The sequence below is a fragment of the Tigriopus californicus genome, chromosome 1 (genome assembly GCF_007210705.1).
Source record: "Tigriopus californicus strain San Diego chromosome 1, Tcal_SD_v2.1, whole genome shotgun sequence".
Taxonomy (NCBI): Eukaryota; Metazoa; Arthropoda; class Copepoda; order Harpacticoida; family Harpacticidae; genus Tigriopus; species Tigriopus californicus.
Window position 1 is genome coordinate 5,841,726 of NC_081440.1, and position 19,568 is coordinate 5,861,293.

General features: G+C 43.1%; 3 protein-coding genes across 4 annotated transcripts in view; 2 read left to right on the plus strand and 1 right to left on the minus strand.

Moving 5' to 3' along the window:
* LOC131885622 (tropomodulin-4-like) overlaps window positions 1-4,648 on the plus strand; it is a 9,403-nt gene extending 4,755 nt beyond the window's left edge. For both annotated transcript variants that reach the window (XM_059233740.1, XM_059233733.1), the window contains exons 2-7: window positions 374-469; window positions 530-697; window positions 771-1,094; window positions 3,589-3,840; window positions 3,902-4,052; window positions 4,122-4,648. In XM_059233740.1, coding sequence (XP_059089723.1) covers window positions 374-469; window positions 530-697; window positions 771-1,094; window positions 3,589-3,840; window positions 3,902-4,052; window positions 4,122-4,198 — 1,068 coding nt within the window. In that variant the 3' untranslated portion in view covers window positions 4,199-4,648. The remainder of the gene's footprint in view (window positions 1-373; window positions 470-529; window positions 698-770; window positions 1,095-3,588; window positions 3,841-3,901; window positions 4,053-4,121) is intronic.
* Window positions 4,649-10,891: 6,243 nt separating this feature from the next.
* On the plus strand, window positions 10,892-16,283 carry LOC131881693 (homeobox even-skipped homolog protein 2-like). The gene is made up of 3 exons (XM_059228635.1): window positions 10,892-11,656; window positions 14,907-15,199; window positions 15,283-16,283. Exons 1-3 carry the CDS (start codon window positions 11,269-11,271, stop codon window positions 15,874-15,876), a joined length of 1,275 nt encoding a protein of 424 aa, XP_059084618.1. The 5' UTR covers window positions 10,892-11,268; the 3' UTR covers window positions 15,877-16,283.
* LOC131881684 (fasciclin-1-like) overlaps window positions 16,239-19,568 on the minus strand; it is a 7,631-nt gene continuing 4,301 nt past the window's right edge. Inside the window, exons 7-9 of the mRNA XM_059228625.1 lie at window positions 17,495-17,669; window positions 16,553-16,703; window positions 16,239-16,475 (exon numbers count right to left, since the gene is read on the minus strand). Of these exons, the coding sequence (XP_059084608.1) occupies window positions 16,255-16,475; window positions 16,553-16,703; window positions 17,495-17,669 (547 nt within the window). The 3' untranslated portion in view covers window positions 16,239-16,254. The remainder of the gene's footprint in view (window positions 16,476-16,552; window positions 16,704-17,494; window positions 17,670-19,568) is intronic.

The window sequence follows — 19,568 nt, forward strand, 5'->3', positions numbered from 1 at the left end:
GTTTCGACCGAGATCCACAGATAGATTTGTGGTCTTTGAAATGATTTAGTTTTAAATTAATTGATNTTTTCCATTACTAATCGATATTCTAAAAACTTCAGTCCCGCACACCCGTTTTTTGGATGACACCTAGTGGCAGATAAATGGGTTAATTTATATCCATTTTTTACATCATATTACAAATATACATGTAATCACAGTGCGTACTGTATCATTTTTCAAATACATTTTTCATAATTCAACCGCACCTTACCTGTCAAAGGCGCTTAATAATGATTGCGATTCGAAAACGTTGTCCTTCGTGATATGGATCCATTACATGCATCACTCTTCCAAAGGCCTGAATTTCAAGCTGATTTGTTTTTCCCTTTAGATCTCACCGATGAAGGTGTCCCTTGAGGATGTGGACGAACTCATTGCCTCTTTGAGTGCGGCAGAGATTGAAGAACTGGCTCTGGTCGATCCCGATGTGCGCAAGACCTCTGATTGAAACGGTTCACTTTCTTGTAATTGAGCTAATCATTTCTAGGATTCGTCCATGCCACCGTCAATGCGATGCTTGTACAATTGTGAAAAGGATGCCACAGGCGACATTGATCGGTCGGCCATGTTGCGTGATCTCCACGAGAAGGCCGTCAAGACTCCAGATATTGAAGACCAAGTCAAGTTCGTGCCGGGACTTCTTCGTGGAAAGAAGGTCAGTTTCGAAGTTGAAAAACGTGGCATGAACACGTTCTTATTTTTGTGATGTTATACTCTCTGTGTGTTAGTTTGTTCCGAAAGAAGACGATACGATCAATTTAAAGGAAGATATGAGCGAAAATGCCGCCCAAATGGACGAGATCCAAGATGTGGAGCTGTCGACTTTGTTGGAGAATGCGGCTGAATACGACGAATACATAGCCAATGCAACTGATCTTGAGCTTCGAGAGGTGGCTGACATATTGGGATTGACTTATCAAAATGATTGCTTGGCCACTGAACTGAAGAGGTATCCGGATCCACCACCCAATGACTCAAACGTTAACGAGATCATTCAACGAGTTCAAAGCAACGATCCGGATTTGATTGAGATCAACTTGAATAATATCAAGGTACAGTGTGTCCATAATATTTTCTGGATTGAATACTGCTACTGACAGTGTTGTGTTATGGGCTACATTATTCTTATTGCGAAAGATCGATCTCATTGGATACTTGAATGATTACATTCTTGACATCGTTGTTATGCATTAGTTTGTACTTTTGTATGTGGCTTTTCCTATAGATTGGGGATTTTGAAAGCCCATTCTGGGGTTTTGTGTTATGTTTGGCATATCACTAGAGCTAGGATCAAAGGTAAATGACTAAAAAAAATGTTGATTTGATTGTTGTGATTGTTTACTGAATTATTTTAGCAATAATTGTACAAAAATGAACAATAAAGATAGATATCAGTCATGATAATATCTTTTGAGTTTATAACTGCAACTTTTTAGCCGTCAAGTAAAAAAGTGCGCATTATCCTTTCCAAATTCTCGTATTTCTAAGCGAACAAGACTGAAACAATAATTTAAAAAATAGTAAAAATTTGCTGGTATAGTCAATTTCAAGGGCAAAAACACTGGAATAGTCTTTTTAATGTTTTTTTTAGCTTCATCATTTTAACTGAGTTAGACTTTGAAATTTGAAGATGCTGATTGAGACTTTCCTGCCATTATTTAATCTACTAGATCCAGTAAAATGAAAACATTTAGAATGAAGTAACTTTGCATTTATGCGATCGATATTTTTCAACATTTAGGACAATTTCGCTAAGCTCCCAAAATATAAATGACAATGCTTTTGTTTAATGAATAAGTTAGAATTGAATGCCCCTTTTATTAACTTTTTGGCATTTTTTTGGCTTTCTAGTTAACATTTTTGGCGATTTTTTCTCATTTTTTCCCGAGGTCTACATATCACCCATACATACGCATGTTCTTGCACAGTTAGTCACAAACTCTTGAGAAGCAAATAACCGTAGCGCACTGGACAAGCATCTACTTTCCATTTCCCTTCCAGTTGTTTGATCTTGGTAAAGCCAAGTCCAAGCTTCTTTGTGATCCTTGCTTACACCAAAAGTTGCTAGTATGAGAGCTTACATGGACGAACCTGTGGTCAATCCAAAGGGTTGAACAACGCCTTATTTGGTATAGAATGGCTCTTTCTCTACGATGGTATTCCAAAATTTCCAGCCCGTCGTATGGCCTTTGCCAAGGTCAATGGTGAAGCTCAGAATCATTGCCAATGGATGATTAGCTTTCCTCTGTTATTAATGCTATTTAAATTGTATCAAACAACAAACCAATTGGCAGGGCGTTAGTCGTTCCTTAATAAAAGGAACAAAAAAACCAGTTACAATTACTATGGCCAAAAAGAGTAATTCGTTACTTGCCAAAATGTAATGGCGTTACTCGTTACAATTACTTTTACTAAAATTTAGATGACCAACAAGTTTTTCGGCTCAACTAAAACCATACTTCATTAAGTCAATAGTTATATTTTTGATTGAAACACTTCGTACCAACATGTTACACTAATTAGTAATGAGCATTGATATTGTTTATTTGTTTAGCACTTCATTACTCAATCCTTTCTCACTTGGTCATGCTTGTGTCACGTTCGGTGAAACACAGTATTGGAAATTCTCGAGTGCATAAAACTTCCTTACCTATTTGAACCATGTGCCTAAAGTCATGGATGAATATGGGGAGGGTGGAAACATTTAGTTCCACATACTCAAGGCAAAAGAAGATTTTGGTCAGGTCTTTTGGTCCAACGGAATTTTAATAAGGAGATAAAAAACAATAAAGCAGGGAAAACATAACAAGATTTGAAACCACAAACACATTTATTCTTATTAAAAGCAAGCACAATTTTCAGCAGGTAGATGAAAATTTGAAAAAAAGCGGAAATTTCCTTTACAATTGTCTAGAAGCATCAAATTTCCTCAGTTGTCAAGAGAGAAGCGAAAACTTAGATGCCACTTTGGAGATTGAAAAAAGGAACGAGTAACGAGTATTTTTTGTTTTCTTGGGTCGTTGCAATTACAGCATTTTTCAATGTAATGGAATTACAATTCCTTTTTTCGAAAAAAGGTACAAATTACTGTAATTTCGTTACCACTGCCCTGCCAATTGACCAAAAGGGCATTTTTGTCTAGCCACACTTTAGAAAACAAGAGTCCTGGCGATGATATCGAACCAGAAGCGAACAAATTAAATGGTTTTATTGCACCCTTCTGTAATGTGTTTTCAAAGTGCATGCTTAAGGTTTTCATTGAGCACTCCACTGTAATCAAGTACTCTATGACTTTTTGAGTCCAAAAATTCGCTTTGATGTCATGTCGGGCAAAATACCCGTGAAGAGTTGACCTTGGCAGAACATTCAGGTCTTTTAACATTCCAGTCCATGCTTGGACTAGTTCTTATCAATTAATGTCCAATGGATGAATTTTAGACAGAGTCGATAGGTGAATAAATAGTCCTTGTTCAGACATGAGAAGACGGTGATTTGTTTCTCCCAATCCTTTTCCCAAGGGTAATTGATGTTGTCTAAATGTTGCAGGGCATTGGCGCCACTCAATGGCAAAAACTTTTTGACGGCTTGGCTAAGAATGACCACGTGGAAAGCCTGACTGCAGCCAATTGTGATATCTCGGACACGATCGCCCAGTTGATTTGCGAGTGTCTCCATGCGAATCAAAGTTTGCGCTTCTTGACCTTGGACTCGAATTCAATATCCGGCGAGATGATCCTTAAACTCATCCAGGCCACCAGTCAAAGGAAGACTTTGGAAGAGCTGCGCGTCTCTAATCAGGTAAACAGTAATCAGTATCACATCGATATCGGAGGAATCGTTCAATAGGTGTACTCCTCAGTTGAATTGCAAATACTTGGGCAATCGAATCGAAACTGAAATTTCCCAAGTGTTATCCGAAACGCAGCAATTGGTGAAGCTCGGATTGACCATGGAATTCCGGGACACCTTGAATCGCACAGCGGTCCAACTCCAGAGGAACTTGGATCAAAGTAAGTGCTTTAGTCTTTTTCCAATGGATCCATTGTGCCACAAAAGCTCCATTGCATTCCATGTTTCAGGGCGACAAACAGAGCAACAGAAGAAAGTGACACTGCGTTTGGACCGAACGAAGGGACCGACCATTGAGGATGAGTAATCCCAAAGACCGTTCTGATGAGGCTTAAAGATCGTCTTAACACTAAAACTAAACGTATGGATGTTCACTTACGATATATGCACTTGATAAGCGTGCCATACATAGATTCTGTACCAGATAGTTCGAATGAAAAAGAGACAAATGGGAAAATTGGCAACTCTACTTCTGAAGCGCGTTTCTTTCGATACGAGTGCGTAATAATCTAACGAAATCACAAATTCGATAAGATAGAGCCGTACTTCTTGTATGAGGTGCGGGTTTTTAGAAAATTGCCCATGAATTTATATTAAAAAAAACATGATTAGGGAAAGACAATGGGAAACTCATGGTGAATGAGGAAAAGGGACGGAGGAATTGACAAATTGTCAATAAGTTACTTAATACTTTTATAACATGCTCGTATGCTTTTTTCGCCTCAATAAAATCAATCTCGTATTGTTCCCATGGTCACTACTCTTTCCCTACCGTGCTTCATTCACTGCTTTTTACGGTTGCAATTGTCAATTTTCATCGGAACATTGGAAACTTGTCACGAGGAGATAAGTGAGCTCGGGAATTCCGGTCCCAAAGAAGAGACCCGTTGGTACCCTACCACCCCAACCAATCCACCCCGTATTACTATGCTCAATGTACAACCTCTACTTTTCCGCTTTGTCTCCGCTAAAGGACGTCGTACTTGCAATCTATACAATACGTACGGCCGTACGGACGGACGTACGTACATCGAGCAGACGAATCTTCATGACAAAAGATAGAGAGCGACCCAGAGAGAGCTGGAAAGTCAGTCTGACTGAGTGGGTCGCGGGGGTCATAAAACCAAGAGATTATCATCTGCCTTCGATGGACTAATTGACCATGGTATGAGCAGCGAAATGGATCTTCACTCCCATCTCTTCTTCTACGTTCATTTCGTTCGTTGACGTTTGCACAATACAATATTAGATGGCCACGCTTTGACAACGAGCAACACTTGCCTGTTGAAAATGATGCAACGATGCAATAGTAAGTTTACCTAGAGTTATATTACTCCGCAGGCAAGACTCTATTTTAAGTATGTAATAAAAGGCTTGATGTGCTAGAAAATACATCTGATGAAAGTTCTCTTAGGACAACACTTTTTATAATGATTCGATGTTAACAATAGATTTAGATTCATGCCTTACAGGTTTTATTGATCTTTTATTGCCCATCTGAATTCCTTTCTCCATCTTACTAAAGCATAATAATCAACAAGCAAACAAATTCATGAACTTTATTTGACCCTAGATCCATCGCTTATGTAACAGTTAAAGCTACTTTATCAAACCATTGAACTACTTCCATTCAATCATTCAAGAAAGGAGACTTGTACAATCCTTGCGCTCAGTTGCCAATGCCAACATGTTGCATTGGGCTCAAAACCTCCCGTCACATACTTAACCCCAAAAAAATTATTGAAGAAAGAACAACCCCCAATCCTGACCCCAACATTGAGGGCTGAATGACAACCCATCCTGGTCGTTGTTAGGATTCGATGGCAAGCGGCCATTAAGATCATATCTAGTAGTAGAATTCCGCATTGTTCGAACAACGCTCGCTGGCTTCCGATTTTTGCTCATATTGCAACAAAGTGGAAAAATGTCATGGTATCGTCGTTGTATCACAACAAACTCACTCGTTGCCCATGGGTCCAAGTGAGTGTTATACATAGTAGGGTATGTAGGGTGGTAAATGGAGTTTTCCGCCAACAGAACATACTCCAATTGTTGTACCGCACTTCTTCGGCGTCGAAGAACATGCATGTGCTCAAACAATTGATCGTATCGCTCTTGTTGAACATTCCAAAGTTACTCCAAGACCAGAGCAGACTAGCAGACTAGAGTGTACTACATGCACACACTCACACAATCTGGCACACTTGTCGGTTTTTGAAATCATTTTAGGGCTCTAGTGCATTTCAAAAGAAACCGTTTCATTTGAATGAGGTGGGACTTGGAGGTGTTAAGCAAGAAATCGATAAATGGAGAAGATACCTGGGGGTGAGGACAGTTCATTACTGACTGACCAATGGTTTCATGTTGCGAATCTCGGTAGGTGGCCAAAGGTGAACAAAAGACCAATCGGGTCCAGGCATGTGTGGATTTGTGGAAAATGGAAAATGACAAAGCAAAGAGCAATCAATACCTTCCACTGAACTTGACTGCTCACAATTGGCTAATTCACACTCAGCTGCGACCAAACTGATGGATTTTTTCCTGTGGTCCTAATGTTCACTGGGAAGAACTGAAGACTCCCATTGGCCCTGGTACCCATGAAGATTGTGACACTTTTGTCTTCCTCTTCGACCCAGTGTTTAAACACTTTGGAAATCTGCCAATTGGAAAAGCAAACTTTTTGGTCCATAATTCAACCATCAGAATGGTGGAGCGGATCGGGCGAGAGGAGGGCATTGTTTTTCAACATAAAAGCCAATTATGAGGAAACTGATGAACACAGCAACCTAAAACCTGCTCAATGAAGGAGAACAACCAACTAACCAACCAACCACTAGGGCTTGCCATGCACTTGTACAGTGGTGCCTTTAGAACATAGTACATAGGAGAGGGACAGGTTGCAGCCTCATAAATGTGAGGGTTGAAGGTGCCAACCAACAACCAACCGAGAAATCCGACCTCCCACAAACAGGTAAACACGGAGGACGTTCATGAATATGGTTCTGCTTAACGGTGCATGGTCATTTTGACGGCTTTAAGTACTGTACCGGTGTATGATTTGAAGTGTCTTTTGTCGGCTAACGAACTAAGGCGCGAGTAAAATGGGTTTGTAAACTGTTATAGATAATTTACGTTTTTTTTTGCTTCGAAGGATATCATGTGACTGTATATCATGGCTGATTTAAGGTTATTCGAAGATGAGTTTTTTGGCAAAAAAGTAAATTGAGTGTTAGATAGTAGTACATGAGGTCAGCAAGTCCTAAGTATACGAAATGGAAATCACAAATCAAGCGTAATTTTTCAAAACATTGAAGTCTCTGGGCAAAGACAACAAGTGAAAATCGAAGGTTCATTTTCAGGTGCTGGCCTATGTTTTGTATCTCAATTGATATGGTACACACAAGCCTGATGCTTATGGGTGTGAAGGCCACATACATTGGACAAGAACCTTAGGCTTGGCATGGTTCAAAGGTGGTGGAGAGTGGGTGATAAATACGTTGGAAAATGAAGTGAGCGAGGGCCCCTTTTTTATCTTCTTTGGTGGCCTTAAATGACGGAATGTCGGGAATTGTTGGTTGGTCACTTGAGGAGGCTCAATTTAAGGTCAATGGTCCTCGTATTTTTCCGTCGAAGGAAGGAGGCCAGTCCAAGCGAGCCAAGTCGGCAATGAGAGCTCCTGCCAAACATGGTTTGTCTCCTTTTATGGTCATTTATCGTTTTATATCCTGAATGTGCCCATTTGAGGTATTCGTTTCGAAAGAGCCCAGTCACGATATCAAAGCCAAGGAATGGAACATTGAACACTATGATGAACGTAGATTTAGAATTAAACGCAGAGACATCTGACCCAAAGGACGTTTAGATCAACAGTTTTCTCCCTGCCCTTAGTTGGTGTACCTATGCAGTGTTCAATCAGCTTCTTAAACGTCAATGGCCCAAACACAAATGGATTGGATTGGATGTGCTGGAGAAACTGTAGCACATCAGTTGGGTGTAAACTGAGACGTTTATCTAGTTTATCTTATGTCTAATATCTATCATGGCTATGACAAGTTAGTCTCATTGAAACCGAAAGTGTCGGAAAAGTCAAAACTAGCAATCCTCGGTAATAGAAGTCTGCTGGCCAACTATGGAAGCGCTAGAGGATCTTCACCGCCCAACTAGAAATGATGGAATGGTCGAGAGTGGCTCATTTAGTTTCCTTTTGTCATCCAATTATCACCCTCCTAAACGGTATTTCTTCCCTTGAACGGAATTCGTCAAATACCTGACTTTGGAGCCGTCAATCAATTCCATCGGCATCTCTTCTCATTCGATCTCTATCTCCTCGTTCTCAAAATAAACGTATACGATCCTTTGATGCTTTTCATGCAGCACTTCTACTGTTAGTATACAATGTACGTACACACAGGTTATGAAGTGTCGTCGTTATCAAGCTAGCTTTCACGTCCCTTCTGCATTGTAAACACTTAAAGTGCAAATCCTCCTCGTGGCACTCTCGTGAATGGCGAACGAATGCATTTCTGGGCCACGCACAAAGGACCCAATTGGAGTGGCTGGTTTGGTTGTTCCATCAACGAACTAATGCATCATCCATCGATATCGGTGGCCTCTTGGCTTTTTCGGGGTAATCAAACCATATCGCTACGGATCGACCGACTCACTCACTCACTCACTCACTCGCTCACACTACCATCTAGTAGTATGTTCATCTTGGCTATTGATGTCGTCTTACGCTTAGGACTTATTCATTTTATTGCCTCATCCATGTACGAGGAGGGCAAGTCACTGTGGTGGAGGTGGTAGAGGGGCCCAGAACATGGATTTGTGTTAGTCAAGGAAATCGCCATAAAAGAGTGCCCAAATGACGGTTCTCTTTAAAAGTGCACCTCGAGGATTTTGTGCTCGCATCATGATGGTGCATAACAAAGGCTCCTGTCGACTGAAGTTGTTCAATGGGCCTCCAATAAATATCGGAATGTCTTAGACCAATCAGAACTTTCAAGGGATTTTGATCTCTGATATGACCGGGATTCGAGAGATGAAAAAACTGATTGGATCTCTCAATGCAGAGCTCCTCGTCTTGTTGATTTGTTGATCTACCGGTCAATACAAAAGCGACCGACTACATTCAACCATCATCTTGCCCCCTTCGGAATCAACTGAGAATGAATTGGAGCATGGGCACAAAATAAGTGCTGAATACAAATTGAATCGAAGTATCTACGTACATACGTACAGTTCCATTACTGATCAGAGCGGCGTGGATGTGGGCGACTCTAAATCTCGAGATTGAGAGGGACTGGAAACGCTGAAACAAGCTTTACCATTACTGTGATGGATCTGGCTGGTGGCATCAAAGCCAAGGTAGTAGATGATGGCATTTTATTGGCCTGTTAAAAGGCTTTTTCGTGAGTCCAGTCATAAACGAAGAGGTAAACACAATTCTCCGTATTCTCAATTGATTATGCTTAGCGGCTTCTGGTGGCCCCATGTTCGTACGGGCGGCCATTCCTCGATGTCAACCATGACTCGAGAGAGCCGAATGCTCAAAAGTCACCACTCGATATCTCGGACGTCTCAATAGATGGACTTATCACTCGCCATGTGTGCCTAAGCAGGCTGCCTCGAGTTGAAGGTCTGCTTGCTTGCTTGCCTGCTTGAGTGGTTGGATGCTTCTTGCTAAACCACGATGCCGGTGAGTCTTTGAGCATTAGCGCTCTGTCGGGACTAATTGTCAACCATTGATGGCTGTCTCCAGGCAGATTCGACGACGGATAAGAACGAGCAGATAAGAAAATCCGATTTGGGTCAATTCAACCTCGAGCCCGCAAATCGACCCAAAAGACGATGGATGCCAGCAGCAGGCAATTATTTCCTTCTTCAGGCTTAAGAGATCCCAAGTTTTGAACAACTGTCAGACAAGTTCCATTCATCTTGGGAAAGCGGCCATCTCATTTTCATAGCCTTTATCGAATGACTGGCAGCAAAAAAAGGCTAGAGAGGCCAGTGGCTTCCATTCAGCAGTACAAAGAGATTCTCGTTTCAGACATTCCCTCTTTCTTTGGGCTCAAGTTGTTGAAGAGAGAATGAGAGCCTCTCCACTCTCAAGATTAGATGGATCAAGTTTTCCGAAACCCAGGAATCTGGACCAATCTGAGTTTGTCATTGCTATTGCTGCAATCACTTGATTTTCCACAGAGACGTAGTTTTCCCAAACCTATTAGACTAGACATCCATTGTGAGAGCTAGCTAGCTCACAAGACCCCGAGTAGATCTGAGCAGTGCTCTATCTTCTTGGCATATCAGGACCAATTTCCTTCCAAAGTCCAATTTTCTCCAGCTCCCTCCGCGTAGGGGAGAGACCCATTTATTTCCTCATTTCGGTACTGAGCAAGCGCCAAGCCAAGCCAGCGGACGATCCCATGGTTGGAACTTGGAACTTGGAGCGGCAAACGACGAGAAAGTATCATAATCTCCCGAGGCTGTTCCGGCTCCTTTTATTACTTCGATAAATCCTCGTTGGCACACAGGGACGACAGAACCAGCGAGTCAGCCTCCCACGTTGGCGTGGACGATCGACCCAGGAAAGCCCAACTTCCCGAGGAGCCTCATTGCCAATGATACGGCTGTAAACAGCATTTATCTTTCTTAGTGCTCGTGGCAGTGCTAGTCGACCGAGAGGGAAGGCTGAGTTGTTCCACAAGATTGGATTTTCCTCCCCAGTTGTGCTCCCTTTCTCTCTCTCTCTCTCTCTCGCCTTCTTTGTGTGATGTTTCTTTTCAAATATCAGACTGAAGAGGAGGAGGTGGAGGAGGCTCCGCCTCTGCTGATCAATGATTGGTCGACGGCCCACCATCTCCAAATCAGCGAGCGAGATTCAGTGGGCTGTTGGTTGTTCCTGGTGAGTTGCGTGAGCGATTCCTTCCTCGAGCGACGTCCTTAGCCGATGGCGATGAGTCTGTGGTGCGAGCGGTGTTGGCGGGGGTTGGGGCCTTGCGAGCCCGTTAGCACTCATGATTTGCTTCGAGGCGAGCTCGGGCCAAGCGTATCATCACCACCTCAGAGGAGCCCGCGGAGGGGATGGGATTGGAGGGCTGGGAAGGATGGAGAGTGGGAGACGCCCGGCTGGTGGGTGGTGGGACTGGGAGTGATTGGAGGGGCAAATGATGGGCACCAACTCATCACGGCTTTATTGTTTGCCTACCATGATAGTTTTATTCGTTTGTGTCCATTCAACACACAGAGAGCATCGTCGTGACTCGTGGTGATCCCGTTTGGTTGGCCGATAGATTGTTCAGAGACACAAACACACTCACTCGCTCACTCCCATCTTTGAGGATTGATCCTCGTTTCTTGTTTTGTGATACTCGTAAAATGCAATCAGATCCACAGACGAGTTCAGCCGTGAGCTTGGCTGCCGTGTCCTTGGCCGAGCGAAGCCGAAGTCTCATGCAGTCTCATCAGAATCAGCCTTTGCTGGCGTTCCATCATCACCACCAAAGGACTCGAGAGGATCTCTTTGGAGGTGTACATCACGATTTCCGGCAAGGATTGGCCAGAAATGGCCTCGAGTGTGGCAATCCAGCGGCCCAAGCAGCGGCCGTGGCCGCCTTAAGGATCAAGGCCGACCTTCATCAACATCTCAGCCAACAGCATTCCCCGCAACACGGTCTTCATGGCGGTGGTGATTTGGATGGATCTCCGATCAAAGGTGGCATGTCATCTGCTTTTGCCAGTCTTTCATCTTCTTCATCAGACCGAGGTGAGTGGGTCACGAATTATCATTCTGAAACTCGGCCATTATCATCAGAATATGCACAATCCCATGTGAGAGCCTTTTGGTGCAGCTATGTTTTTCATTGCGATGAAGAAGGTGTTTCGAACGTTCTTAGCCACGGGTTTTAAAACATTAACATTTACTGCCATTGGACCATTCTTGGCGATGATGGGGCTTGATGAAGGTCTTCCTAATTTGGGGCACAAGACTCTTAAGTAGGCTATAAGTGCTCCTACCAGCTTTCCCTGCTCTTAGTAGCATCAGTATTGTCAGCTTCTCCATGCTATAATCTTTATATGTCAGGCATATTGAGTCAGCTCGGAGCTTGGTCGACGAACGGAGAACAACCTCCTTGAGGCTGTTAATTTCCGTATAATCTGATAAGTAGGGCGTTTTGGCCTCAAAGCGAATACTAAGCCAATCATGGAGACAACCACTGTGGAGATTTTCCTTCAATGCATCCCGAACATCAAAGCCAGCCTTGAGCTTTTGACAGCCCATAAGTTGATTGCAGTAGTACATACACCGGACAGAGCTCAGGTCAAGCCTGGCCAGCCATTTGATGGATCCAAATAATTACGACAGTGTGCCAGGTGGAACATAATGTATTGGTTTGGTTAGATGAGAAGTTCGCGATGCTGAAAAGACGGTATTTAGTGCCATTGTAAAGTCGAAAGACGAAGACGACATCGACGACCGGAGCAGTGCCAGCCAACAAGGGCAGATTCGAGGAAAGAGACACACAGCATCATCTTGGCCAGGGAAACAGCTATTGATTCCACCGTGTCTCAATTAGACTCAATTTGGGTATTCATCAGCCATACCAACCAACTTTGAGCTCGTACTCGCAGCTAGGTTGGCCGAGGCGAGGATCGAGATAAACACTTCGTTATCTTGGATGCCTACACGGGACAGGTTGAAAGACAATTTTCCTTTTAAGAGATGTTTTACATCGACAACAATCAAAGGTTCATCATTGATGTTTTAGTTAGCATTAAGGAGATAGGTAAAGACATTGTTCTGCCTCAAATGACACTCAAGATGAGTTGGCTTCTTATTGGGACCTTTAAGGCTCAACAAAAATTTCAGATATTTGATAGGGGACTGAACCCACCATCTTTGTGATGTTGCTCACTTTAACGATTTGAACATATGAAAGACATCGTCTCCATCGATTGCGCATATTATCGCTTAATGCCCGTCAGTACTGTAACGATCTGCTAATCATCTGGGATCAAGGTTGCAAGACGGAGTTTTATGGCACAGCATTCGATCTGCGTATTGTACTGTCCAGTACTTTTGGATTCTTGGTGTGAGTGCAATGGCAATGTAATGGTCAGTGAAAAGACTCAGAAGTTCATAGCAGACGAATCGTGGGTAGGAAAAACAAGCCACGGATAGAGCAAGAAGCTCTGGACAACAAGCTGTCACCGCCCTCGTGAATAATTATTGTAAAACAATAAGACTTTACAGCCTTTCAAACGACCTAGAAGCACACAACCAGACTAAAAAGCGCAGAAACATGGTAGTATTTCCATTGAGAAGTTCAAAGCAAGAGCTCATGATCGACCGCTAGGTGCACTGTAGTCGTAAGAGAACCTACCGAACCCAACAAACAATCTTTTTAAGTAAATACAATTCTTTACTTTTTCGTTTTGATTACCTTCAAAATTTACCCAAGATGCAAGTGGACGTCCCTAAAAACGCTGGGGCTTGCAGCACCAACATGTTTTTGAATTTCTACTACTGGAAACACTCTTTTCTCTATGTTTGACAAACTTTAGAATAAAGAGTGACTGAAGGTAGTCGAATAATCAGTGGTTCAAATACGAAAAAGCTTGGGCGGTTGAAGCCGATTACATGCTTCTTTTCTTACATACTGCACTTCAGAAGGCTTGATGGATTTTAATGGAAGATATCACCTTTCCAGAGATATCAGGCCACAATTCCAAATTTATGATACCCCACAAAAGAAAGAACTTAGAAACAATCCCTATTCAGAACATCGTGTGGTACGAACCCATTACAAAAAGGTGATGCCAGAATTGCTTTGAACGGGATAGCGATCATTGAGCGTGTTCAAAAAACCGGGATCCGTCTCCAAATCCTTTGACATCGTGTAGTTGTGTGTAGATGTGAGGGCAGGAATTTGCGCTCATAATGATTTGAAATTGTTTTATTGGACCTGAAGGACATGGAGTCTTTGGGGGGGATAAGCCCGTCCAGTCTGCACTCTCTTGAACAACCCAACAACTTGTTATTGAACAGTTCGACATGGATTTGGGAGATCATTGGCATGAACAATTGAACACGGAGCAGCGTCCAAGGCGACAATCGGGGTTCAAAATGAGATCGAGGTCAGTGTCGTTGCGGCCCCATCAACCCAATGAAGCCCCTGAGGGGAAAAACCAGGAACGTCAATGTATTTCGGTGACAAGAAGACACAATGTCGGCCCTAATTTGTTCAAGGTCAAGTGTGCTTAAACCATGACACAATGTCTTTTTATGGTGTTTGGTTACATCGGCGAGGTCCGGACCAGATTCATGATTATCCGGGACCTATTGAAAACGAGCTCGACACTGACCTACTAAGACACACTCCTTCACTCTTTGGAGAGAGACAGAGAGATTAAGTTCGATCATCTTGGAGATGATAGAAAATAATTGCAGTGACATTTTCAGCACTTTGAAATTGAATTGATGTGCCTGCAAGTCTTGCTCGTCGCAGCTCAGTGGGTATCCCTCGAAATTGCTTTACTCATCCCAAAAGCTTCCAGGTTTTTTCTTCGTATCTAACACTTCGATAATAAGTTTTGAATATCACGAGCGGTCCAGAACACTCAACAGCTGACGGTCATAAATATCCGGGACGTGATGCCGCAACTAAAAGCTTTTTTGTGAAAAAGTTTGAGAAATGGAGTGTATTGAATCTTGAAAGCAATAATTGAGCATTCACTCAGCGTTGGCGTCTTGATTCATATTTCTGGAAATATGAAAATTGCCAAACAGTTCGAAAGAGACCAGACACGTCCCTTTCTGGCTGACTTGGGACATTTGTTACGCCAGACCATATGAGCTTCTGCAAAAATAACTACAGATCCTATCTCGACCTATATGTACGTACATGTTAGGGGGTGGGAGGGGGGTAAGCACCACCTAAAAGTGACGGGATGCTTTCAAAATTCCAGGCATTTCCCTCAAAATTACCCATGTTCTGTTTCTTTTCTTCTTCTAGATGATATTGCTTCACAATCGGAGTCGGGTGGTCACGGATCCATGTCTGATCGCAGCCCGCCAAGACAACAGCACTCGCCCACAAACTCGATGACCCACAATAACAACAATTCTAATTCGAACAACAATAATAATAACAACAACAACTTAGACAACATTCGGCGATATCGTACGGCATTTACCCGCGAGCAAATTGGGCGACTGGAGAAAGAGTTCATCAAGGAAAACTACATTTCCCGTCCCAAACGGTGCGAACTTGCCGCCGAATTAAATTTACCCGAGAACACCATCAAGGTAAACCAAAACCTCTAATAGTCGACGATTGATACCCGTTCCATACTTCGAGGAATCCAACTAACTATCCGTGTTCGTTCCAGGTCTGGTTCCAAAATCGCCGCATGAAGGACAAACGTCAGAAGATGACACTAACCTGGCCCTGCGGGGATCCCGTACTAGCCGCCTATGTCCTTCAGGCCGCTGCAGCCTCAGGTCAGCTCCCTTACCCGGGCCTCTTTGGCGGTGGGTCTCCCTTCGGACTCTTACCCCGACCCCCATTTCCTCACCCATCTCACGCCAACATGGCTTGTCGACCTCCTTCGCTCATTCCACCCCCTCCAGCCATGAACATCTCGCCGTTAGGCCAAAACGGATCGCTGTCTTCACCACCCTTGCCAGTATCCAGTCTCTGTGGGGATGACATTCCGACCTCGGCGACCTCGGACGAGGCCCTGATTGTGGATGATGCCAACGAAGGGCTCTTCTCTACGCCTCTCGGCGAGAAAAGGCGCGAAACCTCGAGACAGCGCGAGTATCTGCTCTCGTCATCCCCACCGCTTCTGCCTGCACAGCCGAGAGGGCCGGGAGCGCCGGGAGCGTCGGGAGCGCCGCCACTTTCGGCACAAGACCACACGGATCTGAACAAGCGGCCTGGTTCCCTATTCCAACCGTATTTGGATGTGACTAAGAAATGAGAAATTTACGATGTATTGTGAGATTCTTTTCGTCCCCTAATTCAATTATAGCCTGGCGGGTAGTACCAGCAGCACTTAAAGAAGAAACAGAGGATGAATATGACGACGACGAAGATGAAGACGAAGAAGAAGTCAATATGCCATGAATGTTATTATGTCCAAAAACTGTAAGTAGGAAGGATGAGTTGCATCATCGTCATACCCGTCTTTGATCTGGCATTGTGAATTCCGATAGATCAATTAGGAACTAGTCTCTTCGTGTGCAGCAATGGCACAGTACAAAACAGCCCAGAACGAGGCCATAACGTTGGACCCGAAGTCTGGACCTCGGTTCAAATTCCATACCCATCTTCTGTGACCAATTTTGTTGTTCATGATTTATTGAAAATAAAATCTCCAGAGAGTCAGACTTAGCATCGAGATCAAAACAGCCCAATTGGAATGATGTTTAGCAGATGAGTCCCCAACGGCCCATGGGGGTGCGTCGTCCATAAACACGGTGTCCACCAAGTGGATGATACCATTGGTGCATTCGAGGTTGGGTCGAATGACCTTCCCATTGACCCCTTTCCAGCCCACGAAATTATCCTTGTACGCATCTGGGAAATGAGAGAAATCACATGATCTTGCGGACAAATACACCTTTGATTGGTTGGTTGGTTGTTCATGCTCTTACTGAGACTGAATTCGCCTTGCTCGGTGAAAGTGAGTTCCCCTGAAGTCATGGGCACTTCTCGACTTGGCGTTCGTCGAGACAATTCGATCAATTCCTCGAAAGTCAGAGGCCGCTCATCAACTTTAAAATGTCTCTGCATTATCACACGACCCTGTAAAAACAAGAGATATCCCAAGGAGATAAGGAAGGGCCCCTAATAAACAGCACCATCATTTCCAACAAAGATATCATTTATTGTTCTCGCAGACCTTCATATCATGCATCTGGTCAGAAATAGGGAATCGAGAATTGACGGTCAGATCATAATCAATCACAATGCCACTTAATATCGAAGTGTGATCGAACCTTTGAAAGTCCAATTCGAGTTATTCCCTGGTGATTGAACACAGTTAACATCTGGCTGAGACAACACTTTAAAGGTTTAGTTTCATGATAACTCAACTTTACCATCAGAAAGAAAAAAAAACAATCACTGAAAGAGTTATGGTCAAACAATGAACGAATCGTTGCCAAGATACTTGGTTTATATTGTTTGCCTCATATGTTTGTGAAATGTCCTTTAAATGACACGACAGGACAATTATGTACACTGGCAACTGTTTCGGTATGTTTCAATGTGCTCACAACACAGTATGAATGACATGAATTATTTTCTATTAGCATCAATGGCAAAGCCTGCTAATTGTTCGACTAAGCCTAGTCTAACCTCCTGGAATAATTGACTGATCTATCATTCCCGAAATCTGGCCCCAAATCCCCACCCATTGCCACCTGATCCAGTCATTTTTGGACTGAAACTACCGCCCTGGAAGCATACGACTAATGGGAGAAGTCTCCCATTGGAACAAGCATCCATTTCGTGCCTTCAACAACTACGACCGTCGTCTTTTTGTCCGTCTTCCGTTCTATTCAGCCCTCCGTAGAGAGACCGAAACAACTTACATAATCCGGGAACTGCCCTTCCAGGATGGTGTTGTAAGCCTTGCTGAAGTCCAATTGAGCTTTCTCCCAAGCATCGTTGGAAGGGACTACGATCGTGTATCTCCTTGGGGACTGACGGGGATTCTCCGAGAACAGACCATCCAACCGGAGTTGTCTCAGCAACGAAGCCATATGGCTGAATGGATCATGGGGATGAAGCAAAGAAAAGGGGAAGAAAAAAATGAATGGGAAATGAAATCATGAACTTTAAAATCAGATGCCGATCACAACCAAAACCCCTCAAGCATCCCTCACTATGTTCATATTCCCTGGCATGCTTACAGTAGCTAACATTACGCCTATCAGAGGTGGGGTTTCATTCGGTTCCAGACTCAATTTTTGAGCCCCCACGGAGAGTCTGAATAGCGGCAGGTTGCAAGTTTGACATTGGCGGCTCTCTAGTAAATCTAAGCGCACGTGGTTCCCGGAGTTGGTCCTTAATGTTGGGTGAAAGTGGTGAATGGTGGGTTTTAGCGGGGGCTTTAGGTCAATTGGTGGGGTGGGATCTCGGAACAATTAACCAAGACAAAGCCAACCGGGTGATAAATTGCAGTTAATTGCTGTTTGTGGTGAAAGCAACCAACTCGAACGAGGGAGCAAGTCGACGAGAGAAAACTTGCATGGATGGAGAGAAACCGGTAGAGAAAATTATTTGGGCCAAACATACTCGAGATATTTTTGGAACAGCGGACAATGCAAGCTGAATACAACTTATAGTTTCACGAGACTCTGATTACTTCACACCCATGGGAGCTAAGGCAAACCGATTCTCCTCGTCGGGTGTGAATTGTAAGTCAGACGATTTTTTGAGCATGTGCTTTCGTGTTCTCTCCGAGGATTATTGGATTACAGGCTTGAATCACCAATTGAAAGAAGAAGTCGATGCTCATCTTCTCCATTATTCTCAATCTCAATCTGTGAGCAAGAGATCTTTGGAGAACAATTTCAAGTCCCATGGGAGAAAAGAGAGCGCCGTGAAAATTCAGTTTCACTCCCTTCTTTTGCAGATGGAGCGTACTTCGTACTCGAATGTACATGGTACCTAGATGGATATTCGTTTTCTGGTCCAAAGTAAATGTCTAGTCTGTAGTCAATCGTCTTTCAGAACAATGTTATAAAATTAGTTTAATTTACTGCAAATCTGAGGAACCTTTGCAAAAGCACCTGGCTATCTGTAAAACTATAGAGGAGCGACTGATACAAACATGACTAAAAACAGGTAACAGGTTACTTTGTCAAGCCTAGTAAGATGGCTTCACATAATGGAAGATCAAAATATTGCCCTGATGAGTGCGTTAATTAAAAAGTACATACGAGAGTATATCGAGGGTATAGAAAATATCTTTACGCAAAAAAAAGATGATAACTTTTTTCATTCGTACCACTTCATTTTCTTTCACCATATTTTGTCTACCATTTCAATAGTATCTCCCTGTAGCGGTTAACATGGTTTTGTTCCAACCCCAACTAACCTATGTTATGAAGTGTCAAAAATGTTAGCAAATTTATGAACGCTGATTCCGGTCTTTCCCTGAAATATTCAAAGAAAAATCTTGAGATCCCTTTCAAATTGTAGAGCCGGATTGTCAAGTCAAATTTATTTGTGCAAGGACCTTCATATATTCATATTTTATGATACCTTCCGCTGATAGGCAAGTAAGAATAACTAGCCTTTTACCCTTGGATCTCTGATTAAAAAAAAATAGTTCATGTGAACAACATATTTGTATTATATTTTTGGTTTGGTTTTTCTTGTGGCTTTCCTAACCGCTAGTTGGCAGATCTGGCTAGTCCTTGAATATAGGGTTGATCTGGAATGCTATCTAAAAATATGTCCAAGTCTGACTTGAAAGATGCAACCGGATCAACAAGGCCTACGTATTCCTTACGAATATCACAGGGAAGTAAATCAAACAATGAAGGAGACCGAAAAAGAAGAGAGTTGGGCTTCATTGTTTTAAACCCTAAAACCTGGGTTGGACAAAGCTCATGGATGCTTTTGAAAACGTACAATATCAGATACCTTTCGTACCTT